We start from the raw sequence: 21751 nt of genomic DNA, 5'->3' as shown, positions 1-21751 counted from the left end.
TCACCCACCTTGTGCCATGTTCTGACATCCTCTCTCTGCTCCTGTGATATAGTTCAGTTCTATAGAAAAGAACATCACTAATTCATCTCAATAGAAGCTTGCCAGCTTAGTGTTCTTTTGAAACAGCTTTCTAATTTAAATGTAGCTCATTGAAGATGGCTGAACACAAACTTCTTCACAAATATCTCGTACTCCCAGAAAATGTATTAAGTAATGTTGCCAAAATGTCTTTGATGTGTTTTTATTCCGCCCTTGTCCCAGGACCCAGTATGGAGAACAAAGTCAAACTTCAATATTGTGTTTCAAAGTCCTCTCTCTCTCTCTGATTGGGTGCTTGCTACCAAGCAGATCTGGTCTGTCATTGTTGTCGACCTCCTAACGCTCAGTCTTTAAATATCCACATTAACCTTCAGAGCCACCTCATGACTCATCCACACGTCAGCAACAGGTTGATGGGTTGATGACGGAGGAGGTGTTGTAGCAGGGGGTTGTGGATTTGAGTAGTAAGAGAGGAGAGACCTATGCCCAGACCAGTGCTGCAGTTCTTAAACACTCAATGGAGAGGTTGTCCCTAAAAGCAGGACTTAAATTACAATATAAGGATTTTAAGTTTTTTAGGTAAACGTTTCCATGACAACTTTTAAGAGCAACCTCTCTCAAACTGGACAGAACTGAAACTACAGTCATAGGACGTTGCCCAAAGCCATAGACCTAGGGCGAAATTCTGGAATGCTGTTTTTATCCAGTTTATCCAGATCTGTGTCTTTGGCCAACGTCCCGCCACGCCCACACTGATGGACAGAGAGAGAAGTTCCCGTCTGATCCGTGTCTGATCTCCTGTCTTCCTCAGGACTCTGTCTCCTGCCAAGTCTCCCACTTCCTCCACAGGGTCCATCGCGTCCAGCCGCAGGTACCCCTACCCCATGCCACCGCTCCCCGACGACAAGAGGAAAGCCAACAGGCAGAGTGCCAGGGTAAATCCATACACTCGAGTCTCAAACAAGACAAGATCAGCAACACCAACCACACTGGACTATGAGCTGAGAGGAACAAGCGTTTTTACACTGCCAAATATGCCCGTCTTATGCCCGCCTTTTTCCCGGCATGGTCCGCGCGTTTACACTGCCCGAGGTAAAGCTGGCTTGAGCTAGCACCCCAATTTACCCTCCCGGACTCTACACACATTTGGGGGTTTCATTCTGATGTTGATGCAATTAGATGGCTCCACTGCTCCACTTGGTAATAGTTAATCGTGTTTTTAGCCCACACTCAGATGTATACTCATTCTTGCATGCGAGTCTCTTCATAAAAAAATAAAAACATTTGTTGTATGCAAATTACTCTAAAGAGGTCTACTCTCCGTGCGCAGCCCTGCCTTCTCCAGTGAACCACGACAGACCGCTCCGTGGCGACCGGGGATTTTAACCCCTCGGTTTTACCCAGGCGAGGCATTGAAATTGCCGGGGTGCCAAGCCGCAACGGAACCGGGTTGGCAGTGTAAAAATTTGATAAATAAGATGGAAATGTAGGAAATCTAAGATCTTGTTAAACTAAAATTGTTTTTCTTCCTCAGCTGTGGGAGACCTCAATATAACAGCCGGCGTTGCCCTCTCTGATCTGCAGAAGTCGGTGAGAACTACCTTGTTCTGCCTACCTTCTTTTGTTTTTCTATGGATCAAGACTTCCTGACTGGACAATGAGAGTGTGAGCGCGCCCCAGCGGAACAGAAGGATAATCCCAGGTTCATGTGTATTACTAAGGACCTGTTTAGTCTGACTTGCTAAACAGCAGCAGGCAGCAATTGTCCATACATTGGACGTCTTTGAGATGAGAGAACCTCGGCTCCACTTCTGACCCGCTGGAGGTCAGGTCAGACTGAGCTGCTCTTGAGGGCTCAGGCCTTCAGGACCGGACATACCCCCACCATCCAGCCCGTCTCCTCCTTGCCCCTTACCCCCAACACGCTTCTGTGGCCCTGGCGCTTACTGACAACCCCAGCAGTTCCACGGTGATATCCACACTTAACTCTACACTTTTATTGGCTTTCCTCTCAAAAAGGAGGCGGAACCAGGAAACAGGTCAACCTATCTCCGATCCAAATGGAGACATTTCAAAAGCACGCAAACCGCTGTAGACAAATCCAACAATGTATGCATGAGATAACTTTGTTTATAGACAACCTCCGTCTATTGTCGAAGAAAGGACAAGAGCGCTGGTACGACCTGGATGAAAAGCATGCAGAGGAGCAGGGATTTTATACCTAGCCGTTGACGTTTCCTCTTCAATGTGTAGGCTGCCACTTCTCCTTCATCTATCACCAACTCTCAATGTATCAATAATCATCATAGCTACCTTGTCTCGAGAAGACAGACCCCAACTTGCTCACATCCCGCTGCCACACCTTGCGGGGTCCGCTCAGTGAATAATCGGTGTAAATATGTACAGTTAAATACATACCATGATAATGTTGTTTTCTTTTTTTATTAAGGATAAGGGTATGCGGATGTGCGTCCTCTCCCTATTGCTCATACTGTGTTGTGTCATAAAGCGGGAAGGTTGGTGGGGTTCCTGGGGGTTTTCCCCAGGCTATCATACCCTCCTTATGTCTGTGTGTTTGTTTTTTAACCCTGCAGAACCTCATTCCTCCTCCAATGTAACCCCCCCTCCGCCCCAAGCTTTCTCCATCCACAGCAGAATGTAACAGTGTCTCATCTCAGTCTATTACATCCTTCTCGGGGAGATATGCTTATATGTGACACAGATGTGCTCAGCCCTCATTGATCAAATAGCTGCGAGGGGCATGTCCTAGCACATGAACAGTGTTATGGCGAAGCTTGTAAAGCTTTCTTTCTTTAATTTGTTTAACTAAGTAAAACTGTTTAAATGTGGTCTTTCTGTGGGCGATAAAGGGCGAAAGATGTGTTTTTGGTAAAAGTTGTAGATGTGAACGTCACATTTTAGTCTTATTCACTTGGTGATGGACGATTTTGCTCAGAAATCTCACTTGGTTCATGTAAAGATGTGTTTCGTTTTCCTCCTGTTTCTACTTCTGGATGGCAAGCTTGGCCGTTATTAAGCCTATACAACGTAGCATTGGGATCAGGGGAGGCCGCTTAGCTAAGTCAAATTATGACAATTGTAATGAAATAACATGGAATATTGACATCTAAAAATTTACATTTTGGATTTTATCTGCGATGGCTTTGATTGACCTATGTAAATGATGAAATATGCTGCATAGTGCTTGCTGTTTAAGCTTTTATGACGACCAACAGAATGACAGGGCAATGAGCACATCATGTCCGTCCTCTCCTAGGCTACCTGCAAGACTATTTGGGCTAAAAAAAAGCATGTCAATGAAAATTTTTACTTTATTAAAGTTGTCTTACTGTTTTTTATACCACTGCACTGACGGTAATTTACGACTATTAATATAGTCTGCTCAATAATTCAGTCAGTCTGAAATGGTTTAGGCTCGATAGAACATCCAGCCATTGGTTTGGCAAAGACTAAAAACTCTGAAGATATTAGAGGTAATATCGTTTATTTTGTTTGTTTAGATGGGCAAACCAAGATCCATCACCAACCTGTCTTGTTCAGCTCCACGGCATCGCCTTTAATGTGCATAAATTGCCTTAATGCTTCTTGTGCGTTGGTTCTGATATTTGTCTTTGTTTGAAGTTGGCCCTGTTCATTTTAATTTGTCAGCACTGACTGTATAGCTAATGTCCCCACAATATTGGATTGATATTGTAACTGGGTGACAGATATCATCTTTTTTCTTAATTACCTTTATAATATTCTCTTCTTTCTCAGTATTATGAACTGCAATTAATCTAACATTAATTAAATGAATTGCAATATTGCACGTTCTTTGCATTGGCTAGTTTGGGTGGGATTTGGTGATTTGGGTCTTTAAGCACTAGTTTTGGAGTTGTCCCGCGGCTTTACTCTGGCTCGTGTCCATCTGTAAGGTTCCACAGTAGGTGGATGAAGGGAAGCAATAGAAGCATTGAGTATAACAACCATAACTGTACCGACAGGCTCCTGTATTGTCTTTCTTTTGCTACAAGAGCTTTCTTTTCATTATTGAAGTGTGTGACGAGTAAGAGGAACACTGCAGCAATATATTCAACGTAGTGTGGCAACAACAAACAATGACCCTTTTCTCTGTCGTTGGCCAACAGATATTGTGGCCAAACCATTTGCAAAATTGCCATGGTTTCATGTCTTTGAACTGTAGTGGTAGAGAATAGAGACAACCGTGCTACATTCACTCACTAATAAGACTGTCCTGCTAGGAGGTATCCAACAGGACAACTGTGATTTCCTTCTCCCCTACGGAGACACGGCAGACAGCCAGGCAGACGTTCAGCATTCATCAGTACACTTGAGCTCACCAACTGCCAAGCTGACCTTCCATCCAACGCGTTCAGAGCTGATCCTCATCCACATTTACTAGATGTAATAGTTTCAGATCTAGCTGCACACCTGGTATGGTTTTAGTTTGGTTTGTTTAAATGTTGTTTTTGCGTTCTGCTGTACATAAATTGACAATGCAAATGCCCATATTTTTTTTCTCTTAATTATTCAGTATTGTAATATATTTAATATAAAATAAAACTTTAAACAACATGTCCTTGTTGTGTGAAATGTCTGTGCCCTCATCTGTATAAAACATTCAGGTTTGGAATTATTAAGATATGTTTAATGGAAGCCCAGGAAATAAACAACACACGTAATTAAAAAGTTCAGAAATGCATTTTATATGTCAAAACAATTAATCTGTTCATTACATCAGTATTTACACTTGGCTGTAGCGTGCTGCAGTCTAATACGTACACCAGTGATGATGGAGTCCAGAGAAACCATCCAGCACCTCTGTGCACAGTCCAGCTCAGGGCCTGGCCTCAAATCCCCCTGGCGGGAGGGGGTTCTGCCTCAGAGCCCCCAGATGGGCGGGGGCGTCCTGCACAGCCTCAGGGCCCCCAGACTTGCAGGGGCGTCCTGCTTGGCCTCAGCCCCCCCAAACGGGCCTCAGATCCCCCAGACGGGCAGGGGCGTCCTGCTTGGCCTAAGGGCCCCCAGACGCTCCCTGTGGAGGGGCTCCAAGGCCTTAGCCGCCTCCTCATCCAGCGACCCACGCAGGCGGCGCTTCAGCTGGTCTAAACCCAGGCCTGTGATGGTGGAGACAGGGACGACGTCTCGGAAAGCCAGGTTGGTCCGGGGGATCATGTCGTGTGGCAGCAGGTGGGAGAACTCTGGGCCAGAGCAGACAGCCAAGACAAACACAAATGCTGAGTTACTAGGAGCTTTGCTTTCCAATGTCGGCTTTTAAACAGGTTGTGATCCTTCCCTTATTGTTGATAGGGATTTAACATATGTCACTTCATCAGGCGACATAGGCTTTCTGTTAAATGTCCACTCTTTTAAAACATACTTGTCACAATAAGGTCATTGGCCAGGGTCACCTGGTGTTATTCGGCTTATAAAACACTTCTGACATAAATCAACACATTCAAAACATTAAAAAGAATGCCCACATAGTAAATTTGTACAGCTAGGAGACTGTTTTGAAGTTACCCTCTGGGTTCTCGAGCTGCTCCCGCAGCTCTTCCAGTTTGTGCTCTGCATCAGGGAGGTCCATCTTATTCACCACCAGCAGGGCAGGCTTGGAGAGCAGGTCCTCCTTGTACAGCTCCAGCTCCTTCACAACAGGGGTTCCGTGTAGCTTAGGTTTCAGAAAACTGGGAGACTGTGAGATCACTCTGGGTGTTGGTGTGCTATGATCTTTGCCCTGGTCTTTGGGGTTTCACACTTACCGATTGGAGGAACCATATACTGTCTATTGTCATACCTTGGTCAGGAGCTGCACAGCTTCAAAGGCTGATCTAAATGGTGTTTTGCTTGCCAGCTGGAATCCGCATACATCCACCTAGAGCCAGTGGTGGGAGACCATATCCATACTGTGAACATTCAGCACTTCCATCATTCTACTACTACTAAAATACCTTGGTAGATCAGCTGCCAAGAGCCAATGACACAGTCCCCAAGCTGATTATACTTTGTATCTCTCACATAGTTATTTGTTTCTATACACTAGATACTATACCCTAACTTAGTGACTAGTTACTATACTCTTAGTTAGTTACTAGTCACTATACCCTAATTACGGTACCAGTTATTAGTTATACCCTCTTAGTTACTAGTTACTAAACACTCCCCTACATACTAGTTACTATTTACTATAACCTAACTTTGTTACTAGTTACTATACCGTTACTTAGTTACTATACTGTTACTTATTCACTAGTTACTATACACTATCTTAGTTAATACACATAACTTACTTACTAGTTACTTTTTACTATAACCTAACTTTGTTACTAGTTACTATACCATAACTTAGTTACAATACCCTATCTTATTTACTATAACCCTTTCCACTGACCACAAACAGCAGCTGCTTGGTTCTCTCCACGTGCTTGAGAAACTTGTGGCCCATTCCTTTGTTAAGGTGAGCCCCTTCAATCAGACCAGGAAGGTCTGCCACAGAGATCTAAGGGTTTGCAAAACCACATCCATTACAATACCAGCCACTCCAAACACAATAATGGAAAGAAAATAGGCAAACCAACAAACAGTCAACATACCTGCTTATGATCATCGTACATCACTTTACCGATCTCTGGCCTTAATGTAGTAACTGTCAATCAAAGACATTAATAGAGGAAGACAAATGAGGACAGACTAGGAACATTATTATTTCTGACAAAGAAGAGATGTCATCTCAGACAAAGTAGCGATGACATCGCTACAGGAGGACTACTTACAGGCATAGTTAGCAATCTGGGGCGAGGCATGGGAGATGACAGTCAGCAGGGAGGACTTCCCAGCGTTGGGGAACCTGTGTAACATAGAGGCATCAGTCACATTGTAACTGGTATGTCGCTACGTGATGGTGTTTTCCTACTCCAGTAGAAGTGTGCACATTCATACTGGGACAAAATTAGCATTAACTCTACTCACCCGACCAGGCCGATGTCTGCGATGAGTTTGAGGTCTAGGCGGATGTGTTTGGTCTGACCCTTGGAGGGTGTGAACGCAGAGTGGAAAGACCCTCCCTGTCCACCCTTAGCCACCAACACGCGATCACCCTCGGCATTCAGTTCACCTTATCAGTCAGGCATTAAGAAGGAAAGTCATAGGAAAGAAAGACTCTGGTGCTGGTGACAATGATATTGTATTTGACCTACCCATAACTCTGCCATCGTCATTAGTGACGGTGATGCCAACAGGAACATGGAGTTCATAATCCCCTCCTTTCTCTCCTTTCAACCCTTTGACGCTGTTGACAAATAAAAAGTATTGTTGTTAATAACATCACATAGCTTTGGTTCTACCATAAATCATAATAGATCCACACCCTTCCTATTGATACATTTGACATTTAAGCTTAATGGAAAAGGCTAACCTGCTGTTAGCTCCGACGCCAGCGACAAAGCGTTTATGGGGGTACTTGTCGTGGATCCGCTTCAAAGTCACCTCCTTTTTGGACACCATCCAGACATCTCCTCCCTTGCCTCCCTGTCCCCCGAGGCGAGGCAGACCCATGCCCCCACTGCCTCCACGCACATAGAGCCGGAGGTTGTCCACCAAGTTCCCATACTAGCAGGAAAAACACATCTTTACTAAACATTGCATCTGTGTTCCCTGAACATTTTCTTCAGAACACCCAGAGACTTGTTCTTTTGGTTGTCTTAACATTTAGCGTTAAGACAACAGAGAGGGTTAGAACATATATTTCTATCATATGTAAACATTTAGCATCCTGAGAATATATTCAGCTCACTGTAATATATATATGAAATTGAGCTGCACGGAGCACATCATTCAATTGTGCAAATGAAGCATATACATTATATTATATACATTATATAAACAGATGGCAGAGGCTGTCCGCTAGATGTCATTCACCTTCAAGAACGGTAGCTAGCTAACTTTACCCATTTAGCAGAACTGCAACGTTCTTCAAACCACATTAACACCATGAAGGATAATAAACGAACTGTACTGCAGTGGCTGTTTACCTTCCGGTAGCAAATCCTACTTAGATTAACCATTTTAATATGAGCTGATGTAGTCTTTTCATATTGCTAAGAAGCTAGTGGTAGCTAGCAGGCGACATGTGTTTGGTGGAATGAGAGGAGGGACAGACCAGAGTACTGGTTTTTCATTGGTTGATGCGACGCAGGGGGCGTGGAAACCCGTAACCATAGAGTGGCGAAGTCACGCCCTCTCCGGTAGAGCCCATGGGACCTATGAGATCGAAAAATATGAATGGGTTTCAATCGAGAGAAAGTATATTTTTTCTGGTCCCAGTCTTTATATGCCCTGGATTACACATATGTTGTGGACATAAATGATATTTTTTCATGCCAAGAGTTTGACCGTTTATTGTGCAATTGTTCAGTTAAAGGCTATAGAGAAAACACAATGAAAATGACTACATGTCTCGTATGTGTCACGCCACGCTCCCTGCCACTTGCGTGGCCAAGACCGACAAACTCCCCATCGGCATAACTGAAACTCTCCACATGATCCGACTTATAATGTTTTTCACCTCTTTCGATGCTTTTACCCCCCCCCCCCCTTGGGAACATTATCAAGCTTATTCACGAACATGTTTAGTTTTCTTTGCATGAAAAATTAGCATATACATTCTCAAGCAACATAATTATGTGTAATCCGGGGCATATAAAAACTGGGACCAGAAAATAAGAACTTACTCTCCATTGAAACCCAGTCATATTTTTCGACCTCATCCCATGGGCTCTACTGGAAGGGGCGTGGATGATCATTTGCTTATCAACACGGTGGATGCGCGCAGAAAGATGGCAAAGAAATATAATTGACCAGTTAACATGGTTATCTCCGTGTGGTTAATTTGCAGTTGCGGTGTTAATTAGTGATTTTGTCAGCTTACTGTTGCATTAAACTGTTAGCAGAAAAAGCGGTTACATGCAGGGGTGTCAAACGCCCCAAAATGTCTCTGTCAAAAAGACGAAAGGTGGACACAGAGTGCAGAGTTTTCCAAGAAAAATGGTCATCATCCTTTTTATTCACGGAAGTAAATGGGAAACCTGTGTTTGGTGTGCTCACAGCATGTTTAATTTTACATAATTATGCCATATTTTTACCGGTCCGGCCCATTTGGGAATAGATTATCCTCCATGAGGCCCCTGAGCTAAAATGAGTTTGACACCCCTGTGCTAGACCCTAGAGTATCTGCGGTATAAAGGCTTTCGAATTATAAATATGTACAATTTATGTTGAAGGTAGACCGTCGCGATTTCCATTGAAACGAATGGCGCGGTGATTATTCTTCAAAACGAGAGCTGGTAAATTGTGAAAAATGAATTAAATTGTAATCAGACAACGCGGTTATATGCTATAGACCAGGGGTCTCAAACTCGCGGCCCGGGGGACAATTGAGTCCCGCGGGATGATATTTTGTGGCCCCCTACTTGACATCAAAGTTTAGTGTTAGTGCGGCCCGCGCATTGTTGTCAAACGCACATTTTTGCTGAGTGGCTTGCCACGCTTTTTTATCACTTGTGATAGGGTGAACAGATGTCCCGGTTTTGCCGGTGTCACGGTCTCTCCCATCGGATCCTAGCTCCCACTAGTTCCGTTCTCTGCCAGTCTTGTCTGTCCCTGTTTGTTGCTGTCTCAGGGGGCGCGGCCTCCGCATTCCAGCACAGTTCCCCGACCCAGCCTCGTTGATCACCCGCACCTGACAGTCATCTGCAATCAGGATCACCAGGATATCTACGCCAGTCTTCCAACCATTCGTCGCTAGATCGTCAGTTGTATTTACCATGTTGAGTAGCTTCCTGATTCTATTCCTACCTGTATTCCTAGTTCTAGTTTACTCGTGTGCAAGACTGCGCATTCCTAATACTTCTTTCTCTCTACCAGTCATCACCATCATAACTATACCACAACCCTGCTCTACTGCCGGATTACCATCTTCATTGAATCGTCGTGTGTGACTGTCGGCTGCCAGCCGACCCATCCAACACCGGTTCGGACCCCCCGGCCCGTGGTTTCAGGATTACCCCTAACGGATGCAACCTTCTGCACTAACCTTGATCAACCGTGGACCAGGGCTTGAAAACGAAATTATTTTTCAATCGTTCCGCTCCGAACGGAACCGGTATATTTGACGTTTTCGTTCTTGCGTTCCGCCACCAACATATCGTTCCTGAACCGGTTCGGAACGTAAAATAACGTTCATTCTTAACGTTCCGGCAGTGTTATAGGGCCTAGTCTATTTTTGTGGTCGATAAAAGGGTGACCAGATGTGTCGCTTTGTGCGGGACAGTCCCGCATTTCCATTACTTTGTAGACGTCCCGCAAATTGAGACGTCGTCCCGCATTGTTATTAGGGCTGGCCCGAATTATTCAAATACTTGTTGGGAAAATTTGTATTCAAAGCTTAAATCAGTATTCGGAGCTTCGTTGTTTCACGGAGGGCCTACGTGACGTTACCAGAGCAAGGGAGGCAAACTATAAGCGACACCAAGCAGAGAAGCGAGAGAGGTGGAGGAAGAATAGATATCTTGTTTCCCTTTACTTTATAACAACATTAGCGGGATCTCGGGAGGAAAAGAAATGCTTCGTGAAATGCTAACCTGAGCTTAGTTGTTTGTTTACGTTCGCTGTACAGCGCCGCGCAAATCAACTGTGACTGGCTTGCTGCAGAGCGTGAGCGTCTTGCGAATACCCGGTCAATATAATGGATATAATATGGACACATACGACAATCAATATTCGGTATTTGTTATGGATTTATTGTACAAATTCCCTGAAAAGATGCACGCTCCAGAATGAATTGAAAAGCTCCCGCAAGGGCTGAGATGGCAGAGGACAGCTGATTTGGTACGGAACAACAGCTGTTCGCCTCCACGGGGAAAAACGAAGGAACTCCAACTTACTTAGGCCTACTAATTAACGTTCAAAAGCTATTCAATCTTCAACAAAATATGCAGATACTGTCAAAATCGGTCCCAGAGAGTATATAGGGATTATTAATGTTGTTTTTTGATGGTGTGTTTTTCTGGAATGAGTATTCGAATATTCGCTCGGAAAAACCAACGAGTATTCGAAGCCTGAAAAATGGCATTCGGGCCAGCCCTAATTGTTATTGACAGTCAGACTCGATATTTGAAATAAGTGTTTTATAATCTGGCATTTATCAAATAGCTGTGTGTAGACAGCAGTGAGGGCTGTCATCAGGGAGCAGGCGGGCTGTTTGATCATGTCAATGAAACTTGGACGCGGACGCAGGTTAAGTGCACGCCCACCAACAAGAAACAATGCAAAGGCGATATAGTGGACTCGGTTAATTTAGCTCACGTTACCTTTGTCGAAGATAGAGCTCAGTGCAACTGTTGCTTCCAAATCGCCTCTCGCCAGGGTGGTGATGGGAATTTGTGACAACTGAGCTTAGCGGGCGGCGAAGTGAACGCGGCAACCGGAAATAATTAAATTTTTTCATGAAATAGGCTATGCTTTTGTGAAATTATATAGGCTATATAGAGAACGAAAAAAAACGTTATTAACCGGTTTTGGGGATTTCAGAATAACGTTTCTGTTCCGGAACAGTTGTTCGTTTTCGGTTTTCGTTCCTTGAACCGGTTCGGAGCCCAACCGTGGACTAATAAGCTGTTCTACTGTTTCTGCTTTCGTCTGTGGTCATTTGTGCCGTGCGTTTGGGTCCAACCCGTCTTGAGCCGTAACAGTACGATCTGACCAAACATGGACCCAGCCGACAAAGATGACGCAGCCGTTTCCTTGGCCGCTCGCGTAGCAAGCTTATCCTTGGAGGTACACCGCCAGGGCGCCCTCGGAGAAGAACATTCCCGGAACCTGAGGGAGGTTTCCGTGAGCCTAAGTCGGTTTGCTACTGCCATGTCGTCCCTCGAATCCCGGGTGGCATTTTTGAGTCCGTCCTTCGCTGATTCCCCCCCTACGGGTCCTGTGGTTCGCCGGGAGCCCTACGTTCCGACTCCGGCACCATATGAGGGCGACCCTGGGGCTTGTCATGGCTTTCTTCTCCAGGTAGGAGGGGTTTTTCAGCAACAGCCGCTCATCTACGGCAGAGATGGACCGTGGGGCATCCGAGGCCTCCAACTACCTGGCTTTCACAAGGGCGATGCGGCGGACTTTCGACCATCCAGTTCGGGGGCGAGAGGCCGCTCAGCGTCTTCTGGATCTACGCCAGGGTTGCCGCAGCGTGGCGGAGCTCGTGATCGTTTTCCCGGATCTACGCGGCAGAGAGTGGTTGGCGTGACGACGCATTGAGGGACGTTTTTCAGTGATCTCTGTCCGACCACCTACGGGATGAGATCGCGTTGCGGGACGAGCCATCCGATTTAGAGGCGCTCATAACTCTTGCCATGCAAATAGACAATCGTATCCGGGAGCGAAGGAGGGAGAGTTCCGTTCGGACCCCGCAATCAGTTCCTTTCCAGTCCACGACAGCGAGACCTCCTCCGCGGATCACCGACACCTACCGAGAGTCTCTGAGTCGTCCCGAGCCTGAACCCATGCAGCTGGGGCACGCACATCTAACCACGGAGGTGCGCGACCAGCGGCTTCGGACGGGTTCCTGCATGTATTGCGGGAGAGTGGGTCATATCCGCCTCCACTGCCCCATGCACCCGGGAAACGGACCGGCTCGGTCGTAATGGGAGTTTACAGATATAGCTGCGCTCCCAATTACGCCAACTCCCGTACCCTGCTCAAGGCCACACTATCGTGGCGGAACCGCTCATTACACCTCTCCGCCCTCGTCGATTCCGGAGCAGACGAGAGTTTTTTGGACCGAGAGGTGGCAAGACAGCTGGGAGTAGACATCATTCCACTCGACGTGTCAATGGAGGTGAGCGCTCTCCAGGGAATGCACTTGGCCAGGATTGAGCATAAGACCGCTCCCTTGTCCCTGCTGCTTTCCGGGAACCATCAGGAGCAAATCTCGTTTCACCTCATTGATTCACCCCAGTCCCCCTTGGTACTGGGTCATCCCTGGCTTTGTCTTCATAACCCCAGTTTAGAGTGGACCTCCGGTAAGGTCTCTGCTTGGAGTACCCATTGCTTATTGAACTGCCTACGTTCCGCCTCAGTACCTGCGGCAGTCGCTCCACAGCCCGTTCCAGATCCCCCGGACCTCACGTTGGTGCCCCAGGATTATCATGATTTGGGTCCGGTATTCAGTAAGCAACACGCACTATCTCTGCCACCACATCGCCCATACGATTGTGCTATTGACCTACTTCCTGGTTCCCCTCTCCCTAGCAGCCGCCTGTTTAACCTCTCGCGTCCTGAATGAGAGGCCATGGAGGTATATATCCGAGACTCTCTTGCTGCGGGGCTTATTCGTCCCTCATCCTCACCGGTAGGGGCAGGTTTTTTTTTGGTTGCAAAGGACAAGACCCTTCGTCCCTGCATTGACTATAGGGGTCTCATCGACATTTCGATAAAGAACAAATAATCGTTGCCTCTCATGGACTCAGCCTTTGTTCCTCTGCGGGGCGCTTCCGTTTTCACCAAAGTGGACCTTCGTAACGCCTACCACTTGGTTCGCATCCGCGAGGGGGATGAGTGGAAGACGGGCTTCACTACTCCGTTAGGTCACTTTGAATATCTGGTGATGCCTTTTGGACTTACCAATGCTCCTGCAGTATTCCAGGCCCTGGTCAATGACATTTTGAGAGACATGCTCCATCAGTTTGTGTTTGTGTACATTGATGACATTCTGATTTTCTCTCGGTCCCTCGCAGAACATAAGCTGCATGTCCGCCAGGTCCTGCAGCGTCTCTTGGAGAATCGGCTGTTTGTCAAGGCGGAGAAATGCAAATTCCATGTGCCTTCAGTGGCCTTCCTGGGATTCATCATCGGCCAGGGGAGGCTAGAGATGGATCCAGGGAAGGTAACTGCTGTGACAGATTGGCCGGCTCCCACCAATCGTAAGCAGCTCCAGCGCCAATTTCTACAGACGGTTCATCAGGAACTACAGCCACATCGCCGCACCTCTCACAGTGCTCACCTCCGCCATGGTGGCATTCAGATGGACCCCAGAGGCCGCGGCGGCCTTCGGGGTGTTGAAGCGGCGCTTCGTCTCTGCCCCGGTTCTCACGCAGCCCGATGGCAAGCTGCAATTCGTGGTCGAGGTTGATGCATCGGACACCGGGGTTGGAGCAGCTTGTCCCAGCGTTCAACCATGGACGGTAAGCTTCACCCTTGTGCCTTCCTCTCTCGAGGGCTAACTCCCCCAGAGCGGAACTACGACGTGGGAAACCGGGAGCTCCTCGCCGTCAAGCTCGCGCTGGACGAGTGGCGTCGCCGGAGGGAGCGGAGCTACCGTTCATCGTGTGGACGGACCATAAGAACTTAAGTTTCATCCAATTCGCAAAGCGTCTCAATTCTCGCCAGGCCAGTTGGGCGTTATTTTTTGGTCATTTGAAGTTCTCCCTTTCTTATCGCCCAGGTTCCCGCAACACCAAACCGGACGCCTTGTCCCGTTTGCACTCCGTGGACAAGGGGTGTTCCGAGTTGGACTCCATCCTACCACCCACCTGCGTAGTGGACTCGTTAGTCTGGAAGAACGAGTCCTTGGTGACCCAGGCCCAGGCTCACCAGGCCGATCCGGGTACTGGCCCTCCCGGTCGGTTGTTCGTCCCGGATGTAGTTCGTTCGGACGTTCTACAGTTGGGTAATTCGTCGAGGCTGGCTTGTCATCCTGGGATCACCCGCACCCTGGCTTTCCTGCACCACCGGTTCTGGTGGCCTACTATGGATCGAGACACCTGGTCCTTGGTCGCCACATGTGCCACCTGTGCACGCAACAAGACTTCCAACAAACCTCGGTCTGGACTGCTTCGCCCGCTGCCTATCCCCAGTCGTCCGTGGTCCAACATCGCTCTTCTGAATGTAGGCTAAGAACGCGATTAAATATTTCCAAGTGCAAAAACGCCAACATATTCTTTATTTTGCTGACCACTTTTGGGTTAGGGACGGGTTAGGTTTTTTTATCCCGACAAAAGCCTCTCTCGTAGATCACACCATCTTTCAACGTCTTTGTTTAATATGACTGCATCACCTTCTCTCACATGATCAGCAAATCATTCTTGCATGCGGGTGTCTTCATTCATAAAAAAATAAAAACATTTGGGAATATGCAAATTATTCTAAAGAGGTCTAGACTCCGTGCGCAGCCCCGCCTTCTGCAGTGAACCAAGAAATCCCGCGCTGTGACGAACGGGGGATATTACCCCCTCGTTTTGCACAGGAAACGAGATAAGACGGTGAAATCGCCATATGTGCCAAGCCTCGACCGAACCGGCTTGGCAGTGTAGAAAGGCCTTATGCTGGAGAGAGGGCAGTAGTGCGCACCTAAAAAAGCAACCAACCACTCTTAACACACACACACAGACACCACGGCGGGTGCTGATTGACTGCGCGCACACACACAAACCCTGCTCACCGTTAGAAGAGCTGTAGGCGAAGTAGCCTCATCAGAGACTCTACTTGCGTTCAACAGCAAAGTCTCAGAGCTTGGCGTCTTAAATCTTTTGTGGACCTTTGTCAACAGCTCCTGCCTTTCTCTACGTGCAGTATCACACAGAAATACGTAATGTTGGGTCGCCAAGATTGTTGTATATGTAGGCCTATAGAGGGGCGCTCTGTTTAATTTAATATTGCATGGTTTCCAATAACTCCCGCTCAGCCCCTCGCAGTTTACGCGTGACCGTGATGAGTGTGTCTCTAACCTTCCGGGAGTAGTAGGAGGATTTGATACAATTAAATTCAAAAACGGTTGTGAAAGAAAATATTCGATAATCGATATTCGATAATCGATATTCAAAAAATAAATAAATAAATAATAATAAATTAATAACTCCAGAATAATCTGGCGGGCCAGATATTATGGGCCGCCAGTTGCCGACCCCTGCCCTAGAGTGGTATAAAGGCTGGGACAAATTTCGTATTGTAAATATGTACACTTTATGTTGAAAGTATAGACCGTCGCGATTCCCATTTAAATGAATGGCGCGGTGATTATTCTTAAAAACGAGAGCTGAAAAATGAATCAAACTGTAATCAGATAACTCAGTTATATGCTATAGACCAGGGCTATTCAACCTCCTTAACAAGGGGGCTGAAAAGGAAAACCACTGGGGGTTCATGAGCCACACAGAGTAAAACTACGTGAATGAATCACTACAAATAAATCGTACTTAAAGTAGTGTTAACTTAATATATATAGTACTACTACATGGAATAAACTTGTCAGACGCATTCCTTCCTTCTTCACTTTTAATCGTATCATTATAAAAGATTTTGTTCTCACATATTCTGGACACGTATTTAGAATTCAACAATGTTGTTTGAATCGTCACAAAACTGAACTACTGTACATATGTGACTTTTTGAGCCAGTCAGTCAGTGAGAAAGATTGCACTGCCTTGTTTGCCTAGTTTGGCTCTTCCTGAGACACTCATGCAGCTTCTCATAGGTCATGGAGCAACGTGCCCTTGTTCTGATGGCATTCATATGAGAAAAGCTAGACTCACACGTATCGGTTGAGCCAAACATTGTCAGAATAAGTGATGCCAGTTCCTGATTGTGGGGTACTGATACTGGCTAGTATCACCGGCTACACACAGAAACCTGATTTGCATGCAACTATGTTTCACCTTTATTTCATTTATTTTTTGCATGCAACCTCTTGCGGGCCAGAAAAAAATTAAGAGGGGCCGCATTTGGCCCACGGGCCGCTAGTTGAATAGGCCTGCTATAGACCCTAGAGTATCTGTGGTATAAAGGATGGGAAGAATTTCGAATTATAAATATGTACAATCCACAACGTTAGCTCTCTGGCTCATAGCTCAGCGGACTAGAATACCTCCCGTTGCCTGGTCGTAGCTACGGTCCGTCCTATTTATGTGAAAAACGTTGTATTTGGATTGTAAAACGCATGAAAATATAAATGAATGATCTTGATTTCTTTTCTTTGGCAAGTGACCATGGTATAAGCGGGATAATGCCCTTCGAGGTGTCAAAAACATGTTTGATCGATCGTGATAAAAGGGGACTACTTTTTGAGGGAGGTGAACTCAAACAGAGTATACATTTAATAAGAATGCAATACGAATAAGAAAAGCATAATTATTAATAGTTTTATTATGGTGGCAAGCAAGAAGTAGAATACATGGGATAATCAGTCTTATTAAAAGGGTTTGTGCAACCAAACGCACAACAAGACATGATTGCGGCTCTTGTCGGTCTCGTCTCTTTCTGCCAATGACATGCGAGTAGAGCGGGGAGTGACGAGTGACTGTGGGGGGACGTGCAGTGGCGGTTTTAGGTACGGGCGAACCAGGCAGCCGCCCGGGGCGGCATATTTGTGGGGGGCGCCAAATCACATGGGGGGCGCCACGAGCAGTAAAAAAGAAATCGCGCTGCGTAGCGGTTATCAATGAAGTACTACATAACATTGTGTGGGGAATAGGTATTTTGGCGCCCCCTCTGGCTGCAGGCGCACACCTGCTCGTTGAGAAGGTGCCGTGCGCAGACGGAATGAAACCCCCACTAAAGCCCGTAGGTTCACGATACAAACCAAACAATCGGGGGAGGGGGGGGATCCCCAACTCGAGGTCTCAGCGCCGAGGTTCCCACCGGTGGAGGATTTCCCCCTCGAGCAGTCTCGTGACGCCACACTGAGCTCAGCCTACGACCAGGTGATAGCTATTGATGGGAGTAAGGTCCGGCCAGATGCAGCGCTGACTTACCCACACTTTATAGTGGTTAGGGATAGGCTTTATCGGGTGAGTCGTGACACCCAGAGTGAGGAGGATATTACCCAGTTGCTGGTACCCAGGAGCCGCCGGGAAATGGTTTTCCAGGCGGCGCATTATAAACCAATGGCGGGCCATTTGGGGTACGATAAAACACTTAACCGGATAATGGCCCGGTTCTATTGGCCGGGGATTCAGGCGGAGGTGCGCAGGTGGTGCGCATCCTGCCCCGAGTGCCAGTTGGTGAATCCCCCGGCCGCCCCAGGGCTCCCTTACGGCCCCTTCCCCTGGTGGAATCCCCCTTCGACCGCGTTGGCATGGACATTATTGGGCCATTAGAACGTTCCTCACACGGGTCGATTTGTGTTGGTCCTGATCGACTACGCAACCCGATACCCGGAAGCAATTCCGTTGCGCAACAACTCCGCGAAGAGTGTTGCGCAGGCGTTGTTTCATTTCATATCGCGGGTGGGAATCCCGAAAGAGATTCTCACTGACCAGGGCACCAATTTCATGTCACGCACGATTAGGGAACTTTACGGGTTGTTAAAGGTTAAGGCCATCCGCACAAGCGTCCATCACCCAGCCATGGACGGCTTGTGTGAGAGGTTTAACCGGACTCTAAAGTCCATGATCCGAAAGTTCGTACACGAGGATGCTCGGAATTGGCATCAATGGCTAGACCCTCTGTTGTTTGCAGTGCGGGAAGTGCCCCAGGCTTCCACAGGGTTTTCCCCATTTTAGTTGCTTTATGGGCGCAAGCCCAGGGGCGTCCTGGAGCTCATTAAAGAAAACTGGGAGGAGGGGTCCAGTGACAGCAAGAACAAAATCCAGTACGTCATGGACTTGCGTGCAAAGCTTCACTCACTAGGGGTATTGCACCGAGCCCAGGAGAGTCAGAGACGCCTGTACGACAGAGCGACTAGATTACGCGATCTCACTCCGGGGGATAAGGTCCTTGTACTATTGGCCACCTCTAGCACCAAATTACTCGCGAAGTGGCAAGGACCCTTTGTGGTCACACGGCGGATTGGGGACCTGGATTACGAGGAAGCGCGTTCGGACAGGGGCGAAAACAAGCAGGTCTACCACAGGTCTACCACACAGGTCTACCACACGCCCTGACCGGTCGGTCAGGGCAAGGGTCTCTCAGGGAGTCAGGCGCGGGACGTTGCCGGTCTGCAACTCCGGTTCGCCAACGTTTTTTCGCCCCTGCCCGGTCGCACCCCGCTAATTACTCACAACATCGAGACGCAGCCCTGTTTAACGGTGCGGACACGCCCCTACAGGCTGCCTGTCCACAAACAAGATGTTGTGCGGCGCGAATTGGCAACCATGTTAGAGTTCGGCGTGGTCGAGGAGCCTCACAGTGACTGATGCAGTCCCGTCGTGCTTGTGGGGAAGCCGGACGGGTCTGTCCGGTTCTGTGTAGACTATCGTAGGGTGAATGCGGTGTCGAAGTTCGACGCCTACCCAATGCCTCGGATCGACGAGCTCGTGGACCGGCTTGGCATGGCCACCTATTATACGACTCCGGACTGCACGAAGGGCTACTGGCAGATTCCACTGTCTCCAGCAGCCCGGGAAAAAACAGCCTTCTCCACTCCGCTCGGTCTGTACCAGTTTAAGGTGCTTCCGTTCGGGTTGTTCGGGGCCCCGGCCACGTTTCAGCGGCTGATGGACCGGGTGTTACGGCCCCACGCCGCGTATGCTGCTGCCTACATTGATGACATCGTCATCTATAGCGGAACGTGGGAGCAGCATATGCGGCAGGTGGCGATCGTTCTTCAGTCGCTGAGACGGGCGGGGCTCACGGCCAACCCGAGGAAGTGCGTGATCGGGCGGAGGGAGATCCAATATCTGGGGTACCAACTGGGGGGGGGGAAGGTCCGACCACAGGTTGTGAAGACCGCAGCGGTCGCCAACTCCCCTCGGCCCAGGACCAAGAAAGAGGTGAGGCGGTTCTTGGGGCTGGCGGGGTATTACCGGCAGTTTGTACCACACTTCTCCGACCTGGCCAGCCCCTTGACCGACCTCACCCGTAAGAGGGCCCCAGATACAGTCCAGTGGTCGGAGCCATGTCAGGTGTCATTTGAGGCTATTAAAACAGCCCTCTGTGGAAAGTCGGTCCTGTGTGCTCCTAACTATGATCTCCCTTTCTCCCTGCAGAGGGACGCGTTGGATAGGGGGTTGGGCCAGCAGGTGGAGGGGGTCGACCGCCCGGTGCTGTACCTGAGCCGGAAATGATCAGACCGGGAGGGCCGGTACAGCACGGTGGAGAAGGAGTGTCTCGCCATCCGGTGGGTGGTCGGCGCCCTCCGCTACTACCTGCTGGGGCGCGTGTTCACCCTCTACTCCAACCACGCCCCCCTCCAGTGGCTCCACCGCATGAAGGACGTCAACGCGAGGATCAACCGGTGGTACCTCGCGTTGCAACCCTTTAATTTTCGTGCACAGGCCTGGGGTGCAGATGGCCGTGGCGGACTTCCTCTCCCGCTCTGGGGGGGGGGAGTGAGTTGGCGGCCGGATGTGACCCCGGCCTGTGTCGGGCGGTGGGGGTGTGTGGGGGGACGTGCAACGTCTGGCCTGCAGGGGGAGTATGGGCAGGTTGGGAGCGCACCGGATTGGCTGGGGGGGTTAGACCTGAGTGCAAGCAGGTGTCAGCGCTCAGGCCAATCAGGGACTGTTTGTATTTATGTGCCTGCTTTGTGGTTAGTAGGAGGCAGACCGGAGAGCAGAGAGAAAGAGAGGTCCAACGCGTTCCCCACCAGAGATCGCAGGTCGTGGATCGCAGAACGCGAGGACTCTCCTGGACGTTAATTTAAATTTTTGGTTCAAGTCTCTGTTTTGTTTTGTTACGCTTCCAAATAAAGACGCTCCCAGTGAGGGAAGACGAACTGTGGCCTCCGTGTGCTCTCTTATCCTGTTACAGTGACGTAGACTGATAATCCCTCAATAGCAACATCTAAGGACAGGAATCAGGCCCCGTCGTCCACACGGAGCCGAAACGGGCGAAAACGATTCGGTTTCGTTTTATGCGGTTCAGGAATATCTCCTCAAAGAGCACCAATTATGCTTTTTCAACTTTTAGGACCTATAAACGTTGTAATAATGATTTATAGTCATGTTTAACCACACTAAAGTTTCAAATAATGAAGTACATGCATTTAGACGTATTCCCTGCTGACTTCTGGGGTGGCTGTCATAGACCTATTATAGAATGGACAGCGGATTCCAAAATGGCGCCCATATGATAACTGCTCAATGTCGCAGGGCAATATCAAGGAGAGATTTGCTTCTGTATCACGGGAGCCTAGTAGTGGTGGATTTAATGATTCGTTTCCGTGACCCAGTTCGCCAAGAGGAGTCGTTCGCGAATCGTTCGTTCGTTTGTTCGTTCAGTCGAGTTTCCGGTAGCACTAACTCCACTGAGTCTGACTGACTCAGCTGAGAACCGTGCAATGGCCTGCATTCCATGATGCGATTTACCACTACCGGAAACCAGGATGAACGAACAAACGATTCGCGAATGAGTCCTCCCAGCTCAGTCGAGTTTCCGGTGAATCGATTCACCGGGAACTCAAATGAACTAGGAGGAGTCGTTCGCGAATCAGCCTAGTTTCCGGTAGCGGTGAATCGCATCATGGAATGCACGCCATTGCACGGTTCTCAGCTGAGTCAGTCAGACTCAGTGGAGTTAGTGCTACCGGAAACTCATTCAGTCGAGTTTCCGGTGAATCGAATGGTGAACAAGACGAACGAGGGAAACGAACCGGTTCGGTTCGTTCGTCCTAAAGACTCGTTCATTCAAACCGGTTCGCGAACGAACGAGCCAACACTAGAGCCTAGCCACGCCCTAGCTCATGACGTACCGGATGCAGAAATAC

The 21751-nt window shown here is 48.2% G+C and overlaps 2 protein-coding genes across 4 annotated transcripts in view; one reads left to right on the top strand and one right to left on the bottom strand.

Moving 5' to 3' along the window:
• adam22 (ADAM metallopeptidase domain 22) overlaps positions 1-4635 on the top strand; it is a 56648-nt gene extending 52013 nt beyond the window's left edge. For all 3 annotated transcript variants that reach the window (XM_060053778.1, XM_060053777.1, XM_060053780.1), the window contains 2 exons: positions 851-974; positions 1574-4635. In XM_060053778.1, coding sequence (XP_059909761.1) covers positions 851-974; positions 1574-1594 — 145 coding nt within the window. In that variant the 3' untranslated portion in view covers positions 1595-4635. The remainder of the gene's footprint in view (positions 1-850; positions 975-1573) is intronic.
• Positions 4636-4742: 107 nt separating this feature from the next.
• On the bottom strand, positions 4743-8245 carry gtpbp10 (GTP-binding protein 10 (putative)). The gene is made up of 10 exons (XM_060053783.1): positions 8091-8245; positions 7475-7668; positions 7257-7348; positions 7030-7174; positions 6834-6907; positions 6654-6706; positions 6452-6559; positions 5858-5935; positions 5584-5707; positions 4743-5261 (listed from the first exon to the last, which is right to left on the bottom strand). The coding sequence occupies exons 1-10, from the start codon at positions 8121-8123 to the stop codon at positions 5038-5040; spliced, it is 1125 nt and encodes a 374-aa protein (XP_059909766.1). The 5' UTR covers positions 8124-8245; the 3' UTR covers positions 4743-5037.
• Between the last annotated feature and the right edge of the window lie 13506 nt (positions 8246-21751).

The sequence above is a fragment of the Gadus macrocephalus genome, chromosome 6 (assembly GCF_031168955.1).
Source record: "Gadus macrocephalus chromosome 6, ASM3116895v1".
NCBI lineage: Eukaryota > Metazoa > Chordata > Actinopteri > Gadiformes > Gadidae > Gadus > Gadus macrocephalus.
This window is presented reverse-complemented; position numbering and strand designations above follow the sequence as displayed.